The sequence below is a fragment of the Erinaceus europaeus genome, chromosome 9 (assembly GCF_950295315.1).
Source record: "Erinaceus europaeus chromosome 9, mEriEur2.1, whole genome shotgun sequence".
Classification (NCBI taxonomy): domain Eukaryota; kingdom Metazoa; phylum Chordata; class Mammalia; order Eulipotyphla; family Erinaceidae; genus Erinaceus; species Erinaceus europaeus.
Window position 1 is genome coordinate 82,621,479 of NC_080170.1, and position 16,064 is coordinate 82,637,542.

Here is a 16,064-nt window from a genome sequence, read left to right on the forward strand (position 1 = left end):
TGCAAAGAGAATACTGGGGAAAAGCCTCTGTTATATAGACTTAGCAGTATTCACAGAATTACTAATGTGCTTTCTTGGCTTTCAGTGTTCTTGTTATGGTTGCCTTGATCACTCACCCTCTCTTCTCCTTTAGTATGTCTTCTTTATTGTGGTGATGTTGGTTTATAAGACTGTATGTAATGGGCCTGAGAGATAGCTCACCAGATAGGGCATATATCTTGTTACGGACAGTCCAGGTTTGAGCCTCAACACCTCACTGAAAGTAATATGACAACAGAGGAAGCTGAAGTGCCATAGTTTCTCTTTTGGCCTCTCTGAGAAAGCAGCCTGGGGGTGGGGGGAATCACTTATGTTTATTCTTTAGTACTGTAGGTTGGGGGTGAGAGGATTTTGCAGACACCCATGATGTGGAGCTGGGAAATGGAGCCCATGTGAAAATAATTGTGCTGTAAACCATTAACCTCTTAATAAAATTGAGGGGAGGAGGAGGAGGTTGGTGGATCACTTATGTGTGAGGCCCTTACATATATATGGGGAAAATATATGTTGTTGGAAAAGCCATGACACACTTTTGCATAGAAAACCAAAAGCATACTGTGGCTTTTCTGACAACCCTATGTATATGTATATGAATATATTCATAATAATTATTATCTGGCAAAATAGCTTACTTGGATAGTGTGTGTGCTTTGCCATGCACATGACCTAAGTTAAAATTTAGCCCCCACAGTATTTCAGGAAGCTTTGGTTCTGTGGTCTCTCTTCTCAGTCTTTGTCTCTGTCTCTGTCTTTGTCTCTCTCTGACAGTCATTCCAGACCAGTGAAGGCCCAGCAACGACAAAAAAAAAAAAGAAAAGAATAATTCTCTTCACTGTTCCAGAATATTAAACAGGAGAAAGTATTTCCCAACACATTTAGTGAAGTATTATGCTACTGTCAAAACCAGACAAGACATTACAATAATAGAAAACTAACAAGTACTATACCTCTATGAATATAGGGAAATTCAGAGACACAAAAATCGAGAGGATGGGGAGATAGGGAGAGAGAAAGATAGACACCTACAGACTTGCTTCACTGCTCATGAAGTGTCCTCCTGTTCAAGCTGGGGCTTGAACCAGGGTCCTTGCACAAGGTAACATATGTGCTTAACCAAGTGTGCCATGGCCCAGCCCCCATGAATAGATTGTTAACATTAATCTTCTCCATTAAAGTTCACTAAATGTGTATAGCTCCAGAAGCCACCTTTCATGTTTTTTTCTATGTGAATAATAGTTATTAAGTGATGTGGCTCATTTTCCTACAATAGGTTAGAGACCTGTGGTGTATTAATGACTGGCTTATGATTGAGCAGTAAGGTGAAATCACTGGTAGACCATGAGTTTAGTGTAGACTTAATATTGGTGTACACTATGGGATGAAAGGAAGAATCTTTTATAATTTCTTCCAATCCTTTTCACATCTCTGTCCTTTCCTTTTATGTAAGAGACCAAGACCAGAGCATTGCTTTGGAACTTTGGAGCCTCAGGCATGAAGGTCTTTTTGCATAACCATTATGCTATCTCACTTGCCCTGCTATTGTATTCTTAACTGTTCAGAATGAGGAGAGTTCCTATTTCTTCAGACACCTAAAGTACTGTAAATGCCAAATTGTAATGCTAGCTGCTGTATTTGGAAGTTTTCAAGTAGGATGATAATACTGATATAATATAGTTCCTTTTATCTAGAATTTCCCTTGGTATCCATTATCAAGTCTCATTTCCTTTATCTGTAAACAGTAGAGCCTTAGGTCTCTGTAACTATTTTTTTGTCATATACTTATTAACAATATGAAATTTTTAAATTTTATTTTTATTATTTTTGAGAGAGATGCACAGAGAGAGAGACTGAAACACCAGAGCACAGTTCAGCCCTGGTTTAAGGTTGGGGGTGGGGGATTGAACCTGGGACTTCAGAGCCTCAGGCATGAGAGTCTCTTTGCATAACCATTATGCTTTCTACCCCCCCAACAATATGAAATTAAGCAAAAAAAAAATCTGTGATTTAACTAAAAGTAATCACTAATATTTCAGAGAAAAACTTCTACATGTCAGCATATATGTTTCGAAGACTTTCTATATAAAGATAAATATGTGTTTATATATTAACATTTTCTGTGTGTTTTGTTACTCTTTGTAATCACTTACTCAACATGTCATATCATTAACATTCACACATCAGTGAACATTTTTCTAAGTAATATTTTCAGTAGATTCTATCATTTTTGGTGATCAAATGTAATAAATTAACTGGCAAATATAGTTGCTTTTTTTTTGCTAGTATATAAATATGAATACGTGTGTGACTTAGTGTACATTCTTATTTGTTTCCCTTGACACATTTCTGATTGTTGAACTTATACTTTTGTCATATTCTAATTTTTTATTAGTGTTTCATAGTGATTTACAAAATTATAAGATAACAGTGGTCTAATTCCATACCATTCCCACTGCCAGATTTTTGTGCCCCCATCCCCTATAGTGGAAACTGCTGTAGTTCTCCCAAGATCACAGCTATGAGTTGAATATATATATTATTTTATTTTGGTCCATTTTTTACTCACTTCTGTGGTCTTGCCTTCACTTCCTTTCTAAATCACACCCACACCTATTACCACTTCCAAGTGTCCTTCCTTTTTCCTCTCCCCTCTCAGGTAAGAGAAACAGTGCTTGGCTTTCTCTTTTTTTTTTTCCAGATTCTTTTTCCTCTCAGTGATGGTATAAAAGCAGAGATTGCTGATGACAAATGGCCTGGGCCTTGGTGGAATTGAGGTTCAGAACCCTGTGGTCATCTTCCCCTAATAGTTCTCCTCTCTGGGTGTATAGGTCAACATTCTCTTTGGAGTACAGAAGGAAGAAGTTCTGGCTTCTGTATTCTCTGCTAGACATGGCCATTGGCCAGTTGACCTCTGTAACTATTTCTAAGCATATAAACAATGGGGAACTTTCTTTACCCCTATCTTAGCATTAAAGATAGCCCACCTATTTCTAACATGTATCAGTAGAAGATTCCAGGAAGTTGGGAGTTGGGCAGTAGCAGCGGGTTAAATGCATATGGCGCTAAGCGCAAGGACAGGGACGACGCTTCACAAGCGGTGAAGCAGGTCTGCAGGTGTCTTTCTCTCCCCTCTCTGTCTTCCTCTCCTCTCTCCATTTCTCTGTCCTATCCAACAACAATGATAACAATAAAACAACAAGGGCAACAAAAGGGAATAAATAAGTATTTGACCTTCACCTTCATGCCTGAGAAATAGCCCCAAGCCAGGGAACACAGCAAGCAGTGTGCTAGTCTTCCCAGCTGCCCTGCCGACTCCATGTGGCAGCAAGAACTGCCTGGACTGCCAGCCATGCCATTCTGACGCATCGCAGAGCGTTGCCCTGGGAAAGGACAAAGCTGGGGCCTGCCACCCCATCCCTCCCTGCACAGCACAAGATTTTGGGACCACAAAAAATATATATCTATATTTTTATATTGGGGGGAGTAGAAAAGAAAGCAGCCCCTATCGTGGGCCCTACTCAGTGGCAGCTTCTTGTTCCATAGGTTTAAGGAAGACTTTGAGGAGATAAAAGTTGTTTGGAAAAAAAAATGCTATGAAAAAAAAAAAAGAAGATAGGAAGTTGACTGTGGAGGTGGCACAGTGGCTAGAGAGCTAAACTCTGATGTGTGAGGTGTAGAGTTTGATTCACAGTATTGAGTATGGTAAGAGTGATGCTCTGGTCTTCTCTCTTCTCTATCATTAATAAATAAATCTTTAAAAAAAAAAAAAGGTGGGGGTATAGCATAATGGTTATGCAAAGACACTTTCATGCCTAGGTTCAATCCCCCACGCAGCCATTAGCCAGAGCTGAGCAGTGCTCTGGTAAAAAAAAAAAAAAAAAAAGATCTGGGAAGAACAAACAATGTGAAGGTAGGGGTTAAACTTTTAGCATTTTTATTTCTGTATGAAACATCTTTATCTCAGGCTAGTAAGATAGCTCACCTTGGCAGTGCACTTGTTTTGTCATACATAAGACAATGTGTCTACCACCACACAGGAGGATACTTTGATGCTATGGTGTCTTTCTCTCTCTGTTTCTTTCTGTCTGAAAAAAAAAAAAAAAAAAAAAAAAGATGGCCCAGAGCAGTGAAAAACTGGTAAAGAAGAAAAATGACAAAAACAAAACGGTATTTCTCCTTTTAATTTTTTTGTGATCAAATTGAGTTTTCTTTATTCCCAACCTAGAAATAAGTATGTGCAATGAACTAGGAAAAGTATGGTCTCTTTCCATAAGATAATGAATCGATAAGCAAGACACAGATGTATACAGAAATTGTATATCAATATGAAAGTTACAATAATAAAGGTATAGTTTAGGTCATGGAATGGTGGCACAGAGGAGAACTGAATCAGTTTTGATTGTCAGTACTTCATTAAGGTGTGATTGGTCACCTTAAAAGTCCTTTTTCACACACTCCTTTTATCTTTTTATTATCTTTATTTATTTATTGGATAGAGACAGCCATAAATTGGGAGGAAGGGGGATAGGGAGAGAGACAGAGAGATACCTGCAGCACTGCTTCACCACTTGTGAAGCTTTCCCCCTGCAGGTGGGACCAGGGGCTTGAGCCTGGGTTCTTGCACACTGTAATGTGTGAGCTTAACCAGGTGCGCCATCACCTGGTCCTCCTTACCTTAAAAGTCTTGAAGGATTTTGCCAGCAAAGTGGTATATATAAGGTACTAAGGGAGGTGGTTTGGGAGGGCATTGCTGGTAAAAAAAAAAAAAAAAAAAAGTAGATATGTCACAGATACCAAACAGCATGGATATTATTATGTACAGTGCATGTGGAGCAGTAATGAGAGATGAAGCTTAGTATGTTAAGCAGATCGTTTCATAAAACATACTAAATTGTTCTTTATATTAAGCTAATAGCATTGAAGAGTCCTAAGGGATTGTAGGCAGGAGCATAAGTCTATCAGAGTCTCATTTTAGGAAGATCTCTGAGAGTAGATTGTAAGGGTTGGTGAAAGTGGAGTTGAATTAGGACAATTGCTCTAATATAATAGAGGTTCAAATACAATAGTTCAATTGAAATATATTGAATGGCATCCAGGAAGATAACACAGCAGTTAAAACACTGAACTCTCAAGCATGAGCTTCTGAGTTTGATCCACAGCATTGCTTATGCCTGAGCGATATGCTGATTCTCCCTCCCCCAACCCCAGTACTTAAGTAAATAAATAAATATTTGAATGCTTGAGCTATGACAGGACAGTATAGATTGGGAAAAAGTTTCATAAGGTGGGATCTATAAGAGTCAGAGTAATTGAAGCTGAGAAGCAGAAGGGAATTTCTAAGGTGATTCCCAGGTTTCTGGTTTAGGTAGCAAATGGAATGGGTCATGAACTATATAAGAAATAATGGAGGGATGTGCAGAGGATAGCTTGATGACATAAGTCTAAAGCTCAGCAGTGAGCTCTATGCAGAGAAATTTTAGTCTTTAGAAGACAGAGTTTACATTCTTAGATCTTATAGAAAGGGATCTTATAGAAAGATCTTATAGAAAGGGAGAAGACAAGAGATCCCAGGATAGAGTTTTGCGGGAGGCCGCCCGTTCAGGGGTGGACAGAGGAGAGTAAGGATTCTTATGCTGTATGATACTGAAGGTTATCACCATTTGATTTAACTGTACTTTTCTTTTTTAGGAATGGTAGTGCTATTGGCCTTCCAGTTCCACCTATCACAGCCTTAATCACTCCAGGTCCAGTTCGTCATTGCCAAATTCCTGACTTGCCTGTAGATGGGAGCCTGCTCTTTGAGTTTCTCTTTTTCATCTACCTGCTGGTTGCCCTGTTCATTCAGTACATCAACATATATAAAACTGTGTGGTGGTATCCTTATAATCACCCTGCTTCTTGTACTTCACTGGTAAGTCTTAATAGGCATTTAAATTCTACATGTTATTTACCAAAGAAACTTAACTGGGGAAATTCTATGTAGAAATTATTTTCCTTAATAATTTTGCTCCTTGTAAAATGTTTTTCTGTTAAGCCACACGTTACTTTCAGGACTATGTTAGGATACTTTTGCTCCCTGGCCAGAGGAAATCAAAATGTAAATGAACAATACTGAAAATAATTAAAGAACTTGCTCTAATAATATCACAGAAGGGTTTTAATAGTGCTTTTTTTCTACACCATGCCAAATTTGAGGCAGGTTTATTAGCGTGCTAATATGGTTAAATTCCCGCAACTCAAACATTTTAATTCCTATACTAGGTCTGTGGTAGCATGAAACCCAAAATTGTATACTTCATTCTGAAGCAATTGTCCTAGTTTGTAGAAATATAATTCTTCAAACTGGGGACCAGAGTTGATGGAGACTTTGTTTTCCCCCCCTCTCATGTGTGGCCTCCAAGGTAACTAAGGTCTGTACCTGTCAGCCAGAAAGGGGTGGAACATAGGCAAGTATAAAGGAGTTTCTTGAGAGGCAGACTTCCATGATTTTCATACCTGTCTACCCATGATTACAACTAAGACTGAAAAGTACAGTGCTTTAGCAGGGCACATTGATAACTGAGTAAAATTGAGTTCTTACGAAAATAAAATTGAAACAGGAACGAGCTATGTCTAAGTTTATTCTACGTTTCTCCTTGCCTATTCTAGTTTAGAAAAATTGTGATAATCTTGATGAAGAAAAGGTTTTTATAGATGAATATATATTGAGTTGTTGGGAAAGTCATGACATGTTTTTTTCTATGCAAAAATGCATCATGACTTTTCTGACAGCTCAATAAAATAACATGTAAAGCTAGTAAGGTGAACTGCTAGGTAGGTGGTTGGCAATAGCCAATTTGGGTGGGTAATGGTTGTGTTGGGAGACAAAAAAGATCATTGTTTTATTTTTATTTATTTTATAGGATATTTATTTGTTAGGATAGGGAACACAGAACAAGAACATCACTCTGGCACATGCAGTGATAGGAATCAAACTTGGGGCCTCATGCTTGAAGGTCTAACATTTTATCCAGTGCACCACCTTCTAGGCTACAGAAGACTATTATTTTAGGGAGTTTATACATATGTATATGTTATTACAAATAATTTGAAAACCTTCCTGCCCCATGAAATATAGAAAATGTGTGCCAAATCTTTAAGATAGCATGAGAAGATTTTAAAAGATTTTTTATCTTTTGGCTGTTCCTGGAATTAACTGTTAATACTTATCTTAGGTGTCTGGAAAGTGACACTGTGGTACAGCCCTTGACTTAGAAACTTGTAGTTCCTGGTACTGCATATGCCAGAGTGTTTCTCTGACGCTTGTCTCTCTTCTCTGTGAAATAAACAAAATAAGTCTTTAGTGGGAAATAGAATTTTCTGTGGCTGAGAAGTTGACTCAATATGTAGATCTCATTCTTTGCATGTCTGAGACCCCAGTTTTGGTCTCCAGCTCTATATCTGATAGAGCAGTGTTCTACTGTCTCTCTCTTTTCTTCTTTCTTTTTCTTTCTCATAAAATAAAGATGAAATCTATTAAAATATTTTTTCATATTACCTATCTACCTACTAAATATCATGCAAAGACAGTTTAAATATACAAACTACTATGATTTGTTGACTTTTCCCTAAAATTCTTTTTTTCTACCTTGATTATGAGATTATTGAATATAGGAACTCATACTCCATATGTCCTTTGAACATCATAATATAAAAGCAAGAGATTGGGAGCCGGGCACTAGTGCAATGGGTTAAGTGCATGTGGTGCGAAGCGCAAGGACTGGCATGAGGATACCTGTTCGAGCCCCTGGCTCCCCACCTGCAGGGGAGTCGCTTCACAGGCGGTGAAGCAGGTCTGCAGGTGTCTATCTTTCTCTCCCCCTCTCAGTCTCCCCCTCCTCTCTCCATTTCTCTCCTATCTAACAATGACGACATCAATAACAACAACAATAGTAACTGCAACAACAATGAAAAACAAGGGCAACAAAAGGGAAAATAAATAAAATTTTAAAAAAAGAGATTGAATTAGATGATCGTCAAGGCTTATTCCAGAGATGTGTGTTTATTATATATTGATACTGACAAACATTTACTATGTTCTTTGCAAGTATTATCTTACTTATTCTTTCTAAAAGCAAAATGAGTATTACTACTGTAAGACTCCCATTTAATTAAATTAATTAATTTATTTACCTGTATTTATTTATTTGATAGAGACAGCCAGAAATCGTTTAAGGGGGTGCTAGAGAGGGAGAGAGACAGAGACACCTACAGCCTTGTTCCACTACTTGCAAAACTTTCTCTCTGCAGGTGGGGATTGGGGACTTGAACCCATGTCCTTGTGTATTGTAACATGTATACTCAACCAGTTGTGCCACCATCCAACAACCCCAGACTCCCATTTTATAAATGAGGACTGTGAAACCTAGAAATTATGAAACAGACTGAAAATCTTAACAATGACAAATTGAACACTGAGGTCTGCACTTTTATGCTATGTTTTGCTTCCTATATTTATTCTGTAAGTACTTATTGAACACTTAATTATAAAATGTCCACCTTGATACCTCATAGAAACTTCTCTGGGGCCAGGTGGTGGCACACCCTGTAAAGTGTTCCTGTCAGTGTGCAAGGACCTAGGTTCAAGTCTCTGGTCCCTATTTGCAGGGGGGAGCTTTTCAAGAGGTAAAGCAGGTCTGCAGATCTCTTTCTCTCCCTCTCTTCCCCTCAACTGAAATAAATAATAAATAAATAAGTTATTTATTTTTCCCGTTTGTTGCCCTTGCTGTTTTTTTTATTATTATTGTTGTTGTTGCTGCCGTTGTTAAATAGGACAGGAGAAATGGGGAGAGGGCGAGAGAAAGATAGACACCTGCAGACCTGCTTCACCTGTGAAGCAACTCCCCTGCAGGTGGAGAACCGGAATCATTATGCCGGTCCTTGTGTTTCGCCCAACTCCCAAATAAATATTTTTAAAAAGGAACTTCTCAGATACTAAATTTTCAGACTAATCAAAATGTTCTCCCAGGTAACCATTTCTGTCTAGAGTTCTTTTTAAAAAAAATTACATAAGCATTACTTTAAAGCCAAGATATCTAGTGTTCCTGTCAGAATCAGGAAGCTAATTCCAAAATTAAGCCTGTTTTGCTCTGACTCCTTTTACCAAAACTGTGCCTTGTCCTTCCCTTCCTTCCTTTCCCCCTTCAATCAGTTCTGAACTTGTTTTATGTCATACTTGTGGTTGGCAGAAATTAAATCATGTTCCGAACTTTTTTCAAAAATGCCTGATAGAATAGATTTTAACTTTTTAGTTCCTTCAGGGTGTTTTTTTTTTTTTAAGATGTACTTATTTATCAGTGGTAAAGAGGGAGAACTATGACATAACTTTGTTTTGTTTGTTTTTTAGATAGAGGCAGAGAGACAAGAGAGAGAGAGAGAGAAAGATCACAGTACCAAAACTTTCTTCAGTGAGGTGGAGGCCAGGCTAGAAGCTGGGCAAAGCAACACAGTATCCAAGAAAGGCATTTTACATGCCCCAGTGCATCACTGTGGCACATGCCATGCCAGGGATTGAACTCAGAAATTGATGACTGAGAGTCTAGCTCTTCATCCTCTGTGCCTCTTCCTAGTGTGCTAGTTCCTGCAGTTTTTTTTTAAATTTTTAATATTTATTTATTTATTCCCTTTTGTTGCCCTTGCTGTTTGATTGTTGTAGTTATTGATGTCATTGTTGTTGGATAGGACAGAGAGAAATGGAGAGAGGAGGGGAAGACAGAGAGGGAGAGAGAAAGATAGACACCTGCAGACCTGCTTCACTGCTTGTGGAGTGACTCCCCTGCAGGTGGGGATCCTGGGGCTCAAAACAGGGGTCCTTATGCCAGTCCTTGTACTTTTTACCACCTGCGCTTAATCCTTTGAGCTACAGTCCGACTCCCAGTTCCTGAAGTTTTAAAGGAGGTTGTTGCATGCTACACATGATACTAACATAGAACTTGGAATTTAATTATGGAATTAAGAATAATATATGTGGGGTAGTAAATATGATTTTGACCCAAGAATCTGACTCAGTGAGTTGTTGAAAGATGAATGAACTGAGAGCAGTATAGTTATTTCCCATCAGTTATTCATAGGAGGTGCCTACCTGCGTGGGATCTGTAAAACGGCCTTATGTCTCAGCTATGTGGTCATTTTCTTCTATTGTGCATGTATGATGCAAAGCTTGTCAGATTCCATTTTCCTTTGCAAGAACTTAATATTTTTCAGAAAGAAAGATGCAGACACCTGAATATGTAAAGTATCATTCTAATTATCAAGCATTTTGGTGAATGAATTTTAGTGTTGAGGAATGAAGAGACTTCAGGTAGAATGTTAAACTATTGTGAAAAGTTAGGAGTGGAGAACTTTAACATTCTGGTTTATAGAGTTAACCATAAATCACTATGCAATGACTTGGAATGTAACAAAAATTTGTTTAACAACAAGATACATTAGGCATTTAAATGTTTTGATATACAAATTATCTTAAATTGACTACCAGTGCATAAATAAAACCCAGACATTAACTAGGAGGTCTAGTGAATTTACTTGCAATATTTTGCAAGAGTGGGATGAGTAAATAGGAATTTTAGAAGTAAAGGGAGGGGGCCCGAGTGGTGGCGTACCTAGTTGAGCTGACGTGTTGCAGTGCTCAAGGACCCAGGTTTGAGTCCCTGGCCCCCACCTGCAGAGGGAAAGCTTTGCAAGTGGTGGAGCAGTGTTGCAGGTGTCTCTGTGTCTCTTTCTCCCTCCCTATTTCCCCTTTCCTTCTTGATTTATGGCTGTCTCTATCTAATAAATAAAGATAATTTGAAAAATTATAAAAAATAAAATAAGAGAAGTAAAGGGAGACAAATATTGCTAGAATCTAAAATGCTTAGAGAAAGAACAAATAATCTTAAAACTGGTAAGGTACCCTGTTGACATGGATGTTCTATATTTAAAATTCTGACCACTTTATCTTTATTGTTATTGACTCTAATTATCATTTCTTCCCTGAAATTAAAAACTTTTTAAAAAAAACTTTGTTTATTGGATAGAGGCAGCCAGAAGTAGAGAGGGAAGGGGGCAGTAGAGAAGGTGAGAGACAGAGAGACACCTGCAGCCCTGCCTCACCACTCGGAAAGCTTTTCCCATGCAGGTGGGGACCGGGGACTCAAACCCAGGTCCTTTCGCATTACAACATGTGTGCTCAACCACGTGCACCACTGCCCAGCCCCTAATTAAAAGCTTCTTAACTGTTAGTAGCCAGCAGATCATTTAAAATGCAAATTGAGTTATTTGCTTGAAGCACCCCCCATGACTTTCCATTAGAAAAAGAGGTGGGATTCCAGGATACATTGGTGAGGTCATCTGCCCAGGGAAATCAGGTTGGCGTCATGGTAGCATCTGCAACTTGGTGGCTAAAAATGCATTAAGATATAAAGCAAAGAAATTGTTTAATAATCATGAACCTAAAGGCAAGAATATAGCAGATGAGCTTTGGGGTCTCCACTTTTGAAAAAGTTAATAGGTCTATTTTAGGTATATTCCAAGGGTCTAGAGCCCTGCCCCACTAGGGAAAGATAGAGACAGGCTAGGAGTATGGATCAACCTGCTAACACCCATGTCCAGCAGAGAAGCAATTACAGAACCCAGACCTTCCACCTTCTGCACCCCATAATGACCCTGGGTCCATACTCCCAGAGTGATAAAGAATAGGAAAGCTTCCAGTGGAGGGGATGGGATACAGAACTCTGGTGGTGGGAACTGTGTGGAATTGTATCCTTCTTATTTTATGGTCTTGACAATCATTATTAAATCAATAAAAAAAAATAAATAAACACACACAACCATTTATTTATTTTTTGGAAAGAAAGAGAGAGAGAAAGAGAATGGATGAACCAGAGCACCATTCTAGAAAAATACAGTGCCAGGGATTGAGTCTCATGTTTTTGAGGACTCATCCTCACTGCATCCACTGAACCACCTACCATGCTGCGAATTCAGTCTTTTTTTTTTTTAATTTAAAAAAAAAATTATTTATTTATTTTCCCTTTTGTTGCCCTTGTCTTTTTATTGTTGTTGTAGTTATTATTGTTGTTGTTATTGATATCATTGTTGTTAAGATAGGACAGAGAGAAATGGAGAGAGGAGGGGAAGACAGAGGAGGAGAGAAAGATAGAAACCTGCAGACCTGCCTTTACCGCCTGTGAAGCAACTCTCCTGCAGGTGGAGAGCCGGGGGCTTGAACCAGGATCATTAGGCCAGTCCTTGCACTTTGTGCCAAGTGCACTTAACTTGCTGCGCTACCGCCAGACTCCCAAAATTCAGTCTTTTGTCATTCATTGGTTCATTCTAGCTATCTTGTGACTTTTCATGCTGTTGAGCCATATGCTTTCCTGCTGTAGAGCCTTTGAGATTACCTTTTCCTCTGCTTAAAACTGTTTCCAGACGTTGTCATGACTGATTTTTTTAAAAATGTATTTATTTTTATTGTCTATTTATTTATTGGATAGAGACAGCCAGAATTTGAGAGGGAAGGGGGAGATAAAGAGAGGGAAAGAGAGACACCTGCAGACCCACTTAATGACTTGTGAAGTTTTCCCCTATAGGTGGGGACTGGGAGCTTGAACCCAGGTCCTAGTGCATTGTTGTAACATATGCACTCAACGAGGTGCACCACCACCTGATTTTTTTTTTTTTTTTTTTTTTTGTAACTCAGCTCTTGGCCTAAAGGGCACCATCTCAGAAATGCTGTCTCTGACCACTGTTCTAGGTACTCACATTCCAGTATTTATTATCAGGTTATTTCTTATTAGTAATTTTAACTACTGGAATTTAGTGCTTTTAGTTAGTGGCTTACTATTATTACCATCCCCCCTTAAACAAGTTTAATAAGGATAGACAAGATTTAGGGTCTGTAACAAGGTGGCTGAAGTACAAGTTAACTTCTTTGTTAAATAAAAATTAGGCAGGTGATATAAGAACCAGTGTGACAACTTTTCTCTAGTGTTCTACCATCCCAGTCTACTTCTTCCAAATCATGGTTCAAAGTAGCTGTGCCATCCAGCTGACAAGGAGGTAGAGAAAGCAGGAGCTTCGTTCTTTAACAACATGACATGAAAGTTTTACACATCACTTCCCCTCACATCTCTTAAAGACATGTACTTTTTCACAGGAGAGGCTATGGAATAACCTCCAGTTAGCTAGGAATCATTACTCAGTTAAATTCTTCTATGGTAGCAGAAGAGACCATTAATAATCTCTACCATCCTTTTTCATAACATTGTAAAAAGTAGGATCCATGAGAGCAGAGATGTAGTGTCAGTACTAAGAAGAGTACCTGGCATTCTGCAGTTGCCCGATATTATATTGAATGAATAAATTGAGAAATTAAACTTTTCACTCCGAAAGGACTAAAGAAACTTTAGACATCTTTTTTTCTTTCTTTCTTTCACCAAAGCACTGCTCTGCCCTGGTTTATGGTGGCACTGGGAGTGGAACCTGGAACTTCTGGTGCTTCAGGCCCAAACTCTGGACCTTTGACCATTAAAATGAAAATACATCCCAGGTTTTTTTTGTTGTTGTTGTTCCATTAAGTCAAGGGGGAAAGAAAAAACAACTAACTTAATTGATATATCTGTTAGTAAGGAGTTTTGATCAGTAGGTTAGCCTAAAGTTGCAGAGAGACCAACAGCAGTGACCCCTGAAGACTGAGAATTCCAAATGACCCACCAGATTTGAGGTGAATTTTAATATGAAATTTTATTTATTCTTAATTCCATTTACTTTAGTAATGAGAAAGATAGGAGGAGGGGAGAGAGAAAGAACCAAACATCGCTCTGGTACATGTGCTGCTGGGGACTGAACTCAGGACCTCATGCTTGACAGTCCAGTGCTTTATCCACTGCACCACCTCCTGGACCACAATATAAAATATTATATAAATCATTCTTGCCATAATTCCACATGTGCCAAGGTGGTGCTGTGGTTCTGTCTCTTGTGTTAATAAATAAATCTTAGAAGAGGAGGAGGTGAAGGAGGAGGAGTTAAAGCTATTTGTTAGGAAAAGAGAAGTACAAGGTAGTTAGTCTCTTACAAGATCTGTCAAATTCTCATGGTCTCTAAGTGTAAGGTGATATAAGGAAGATCTTTGCAGGGACAAAAATTTTGATGTAGAAGTTCCAACTGGGTACATATATTTCTTTCTGATTCAGCTATTTATTTCACTTATAGAATTTTCATCTCATTGATTACGACCTGGCAGCATTCATCACAGTGATGCTTGCGAGGAGGCTTGTATGGGCTCTCATCTCAGAGGTAACTGCTCATTCACTATATTCTACCATTTGTAGGGAGATTGAGTTACTTTGGTTTTAGGTTCAAGATGTGTAATTTCCAAATATAAGTTGAGTAGACGTACAGGTTTTTTCACTCCCACATATGTTATGCTAGTTCTTTTGATAAAGTTTTCTGAATATATTTAAAATTCAAGTCTATAATTACTCAAGATTTACTAAAAATCTTGTTTGTAGAAGCTTATTCTTGGCTCTCTTTAGTATAATTTTTGAAATTTTAGTAGTTATTGGAGAATTAGAATAAATTTTAAGTAACTTGATACATAAGAATTTGTATGTAAATAAATGATTGACTCTGAAACATTGTTTTAAGTAACGCCCACTTGAAATTATGTATATACTATTGGTGGACTTGCTAGAGAAAGATATTTGAGATACTAAGATTTGGGTCATATCCTCCCACTACCACCACTGGGGCCTTGCTCTTGGATGATTTCACTGCTCCCAATAGACTTTCTCCCCCACATCCTTTCAGATTTGGGGGGTAAGAAGGAGACACCACATTCATGGAGCTTCCCCCTGTGTCATGTATGCTGCTACCATGTGGACTTGAATCTGGGTCCTAACTCATGACAAAGTGTGTGTTCTTCCAGGAGAGCTCTCTCTCAGTCCTCTTGGAATTTTAAAATGACAAAGTCCAAATTTGAGGCTAATCTTGAAGATCACAATCTACGTATAGTGAGCAGTAGAAGAAATAATTAGGTCATCACACTGTGAAATCTTGAAAGAATTTGCCACTAGTGTCGATTTTTGTGCATTTATTTTTATAAGCCCCAGTAAGAAAAATAAATATATTTTCTTAAGATTTTATTATAATATGCCCTGTGAATGATTACAAAAACAGAAAATGTTCACTTAGCTAAAGTGGTTAATAATTTAATCATGGATTTTATTTCTTTATTTATTCTTATTTAATTTAAAAATATTTATTCCCTTTTGTTGTCCTTGTTTTTTTATTGTTGTAGTTATTATTGTTGTTGTTGATGTCGTTGTTGGATAGGACAGAGAGAAATCAAGAGAGGAGGGCAAGACAGAGGGGGAGAGAAAGGCAGAAACCTGCAGACCTGCTTCACCAGGGAGCCAGGAGCTGGAACCAGGATCCTTAGGCGGGTCCTTGCACTTTGCACCACCTGCACTTAACCCTCTGTGTTATTTGTTATTTTTTTTTACATTTATTTGTTTTCCCTTTTGTTACTCTTTTTTTTTGTTTGTTTTATTTTCTTAATTTTTAAAAAAATATTTATTTTCCCTTTTGTTGCCCTTGTTTTTCATTGTTGTTGTAGTTATTATTGTTGTTATTGTACAGGACAGAGAGAAATGTAGAGAGGAGGGGAAGAGAAAGACACCTGCAAACCTGCTTCACCGCAGGGAAGGGACTACCTTACAGGTGGGGAGCCGGGGCTCGAACCGGGATCCTTAAGCTGTCCTTGCCCTTTGTGCCACTTGCGCTTAACCTGCTGTGCTACCGCCCGACTCCCCCTTGTTTTTTTATTGTTGTAGTTGTTGTTGTTATTGATGTCGTCATTGTTAAGAGAGGACAGAGAGAAATGGAGAATGGAGGGGAAGACAGAGAAGGGGAGAGAAAGGTAGACACCTGCAATATTTCACCACCTGTGAAGCGACTCTCTTGCAGGTGGGGAGCCAGGGGCTAACTGGCGTCCTTACACTGGTCCT

General features: G+C 38.4%; 1 protein-coding gene across 3 annotated transcripts in view; it reads left to right on the plus strand.

Moving 5' to 3' along the window:
* Positions 1-16,064, plus strand: part of TMEM39A (transmembrane protein 39A) — a 43,203-nt gene that overhangs the window by 6,309 nt on the left and 20,830 nt on the right. For 2 of the 3 annotated variants that reach the window (XR_009551648.1, XM_007532107.3), the window contains exons 3-4: positions 5,725-5,947; positions 14,269-14,352. Coding sequence is in view for 2 of the 3 variants with exons in the window: in XM_007532107.3 (XP_007532169.1) it covers positions 5,725-5,947; positions 14,269-14,352 (307 nt within the window). In the remaining variant the exon portion in view is untranslated. The remainder of the gene's footprint in view (positions 1-5,724; positions 5,948-14,268; positions 14,353-16,064) is intronic. The other variant, XM_060198312.1, reaches the window with a different exon arrangement.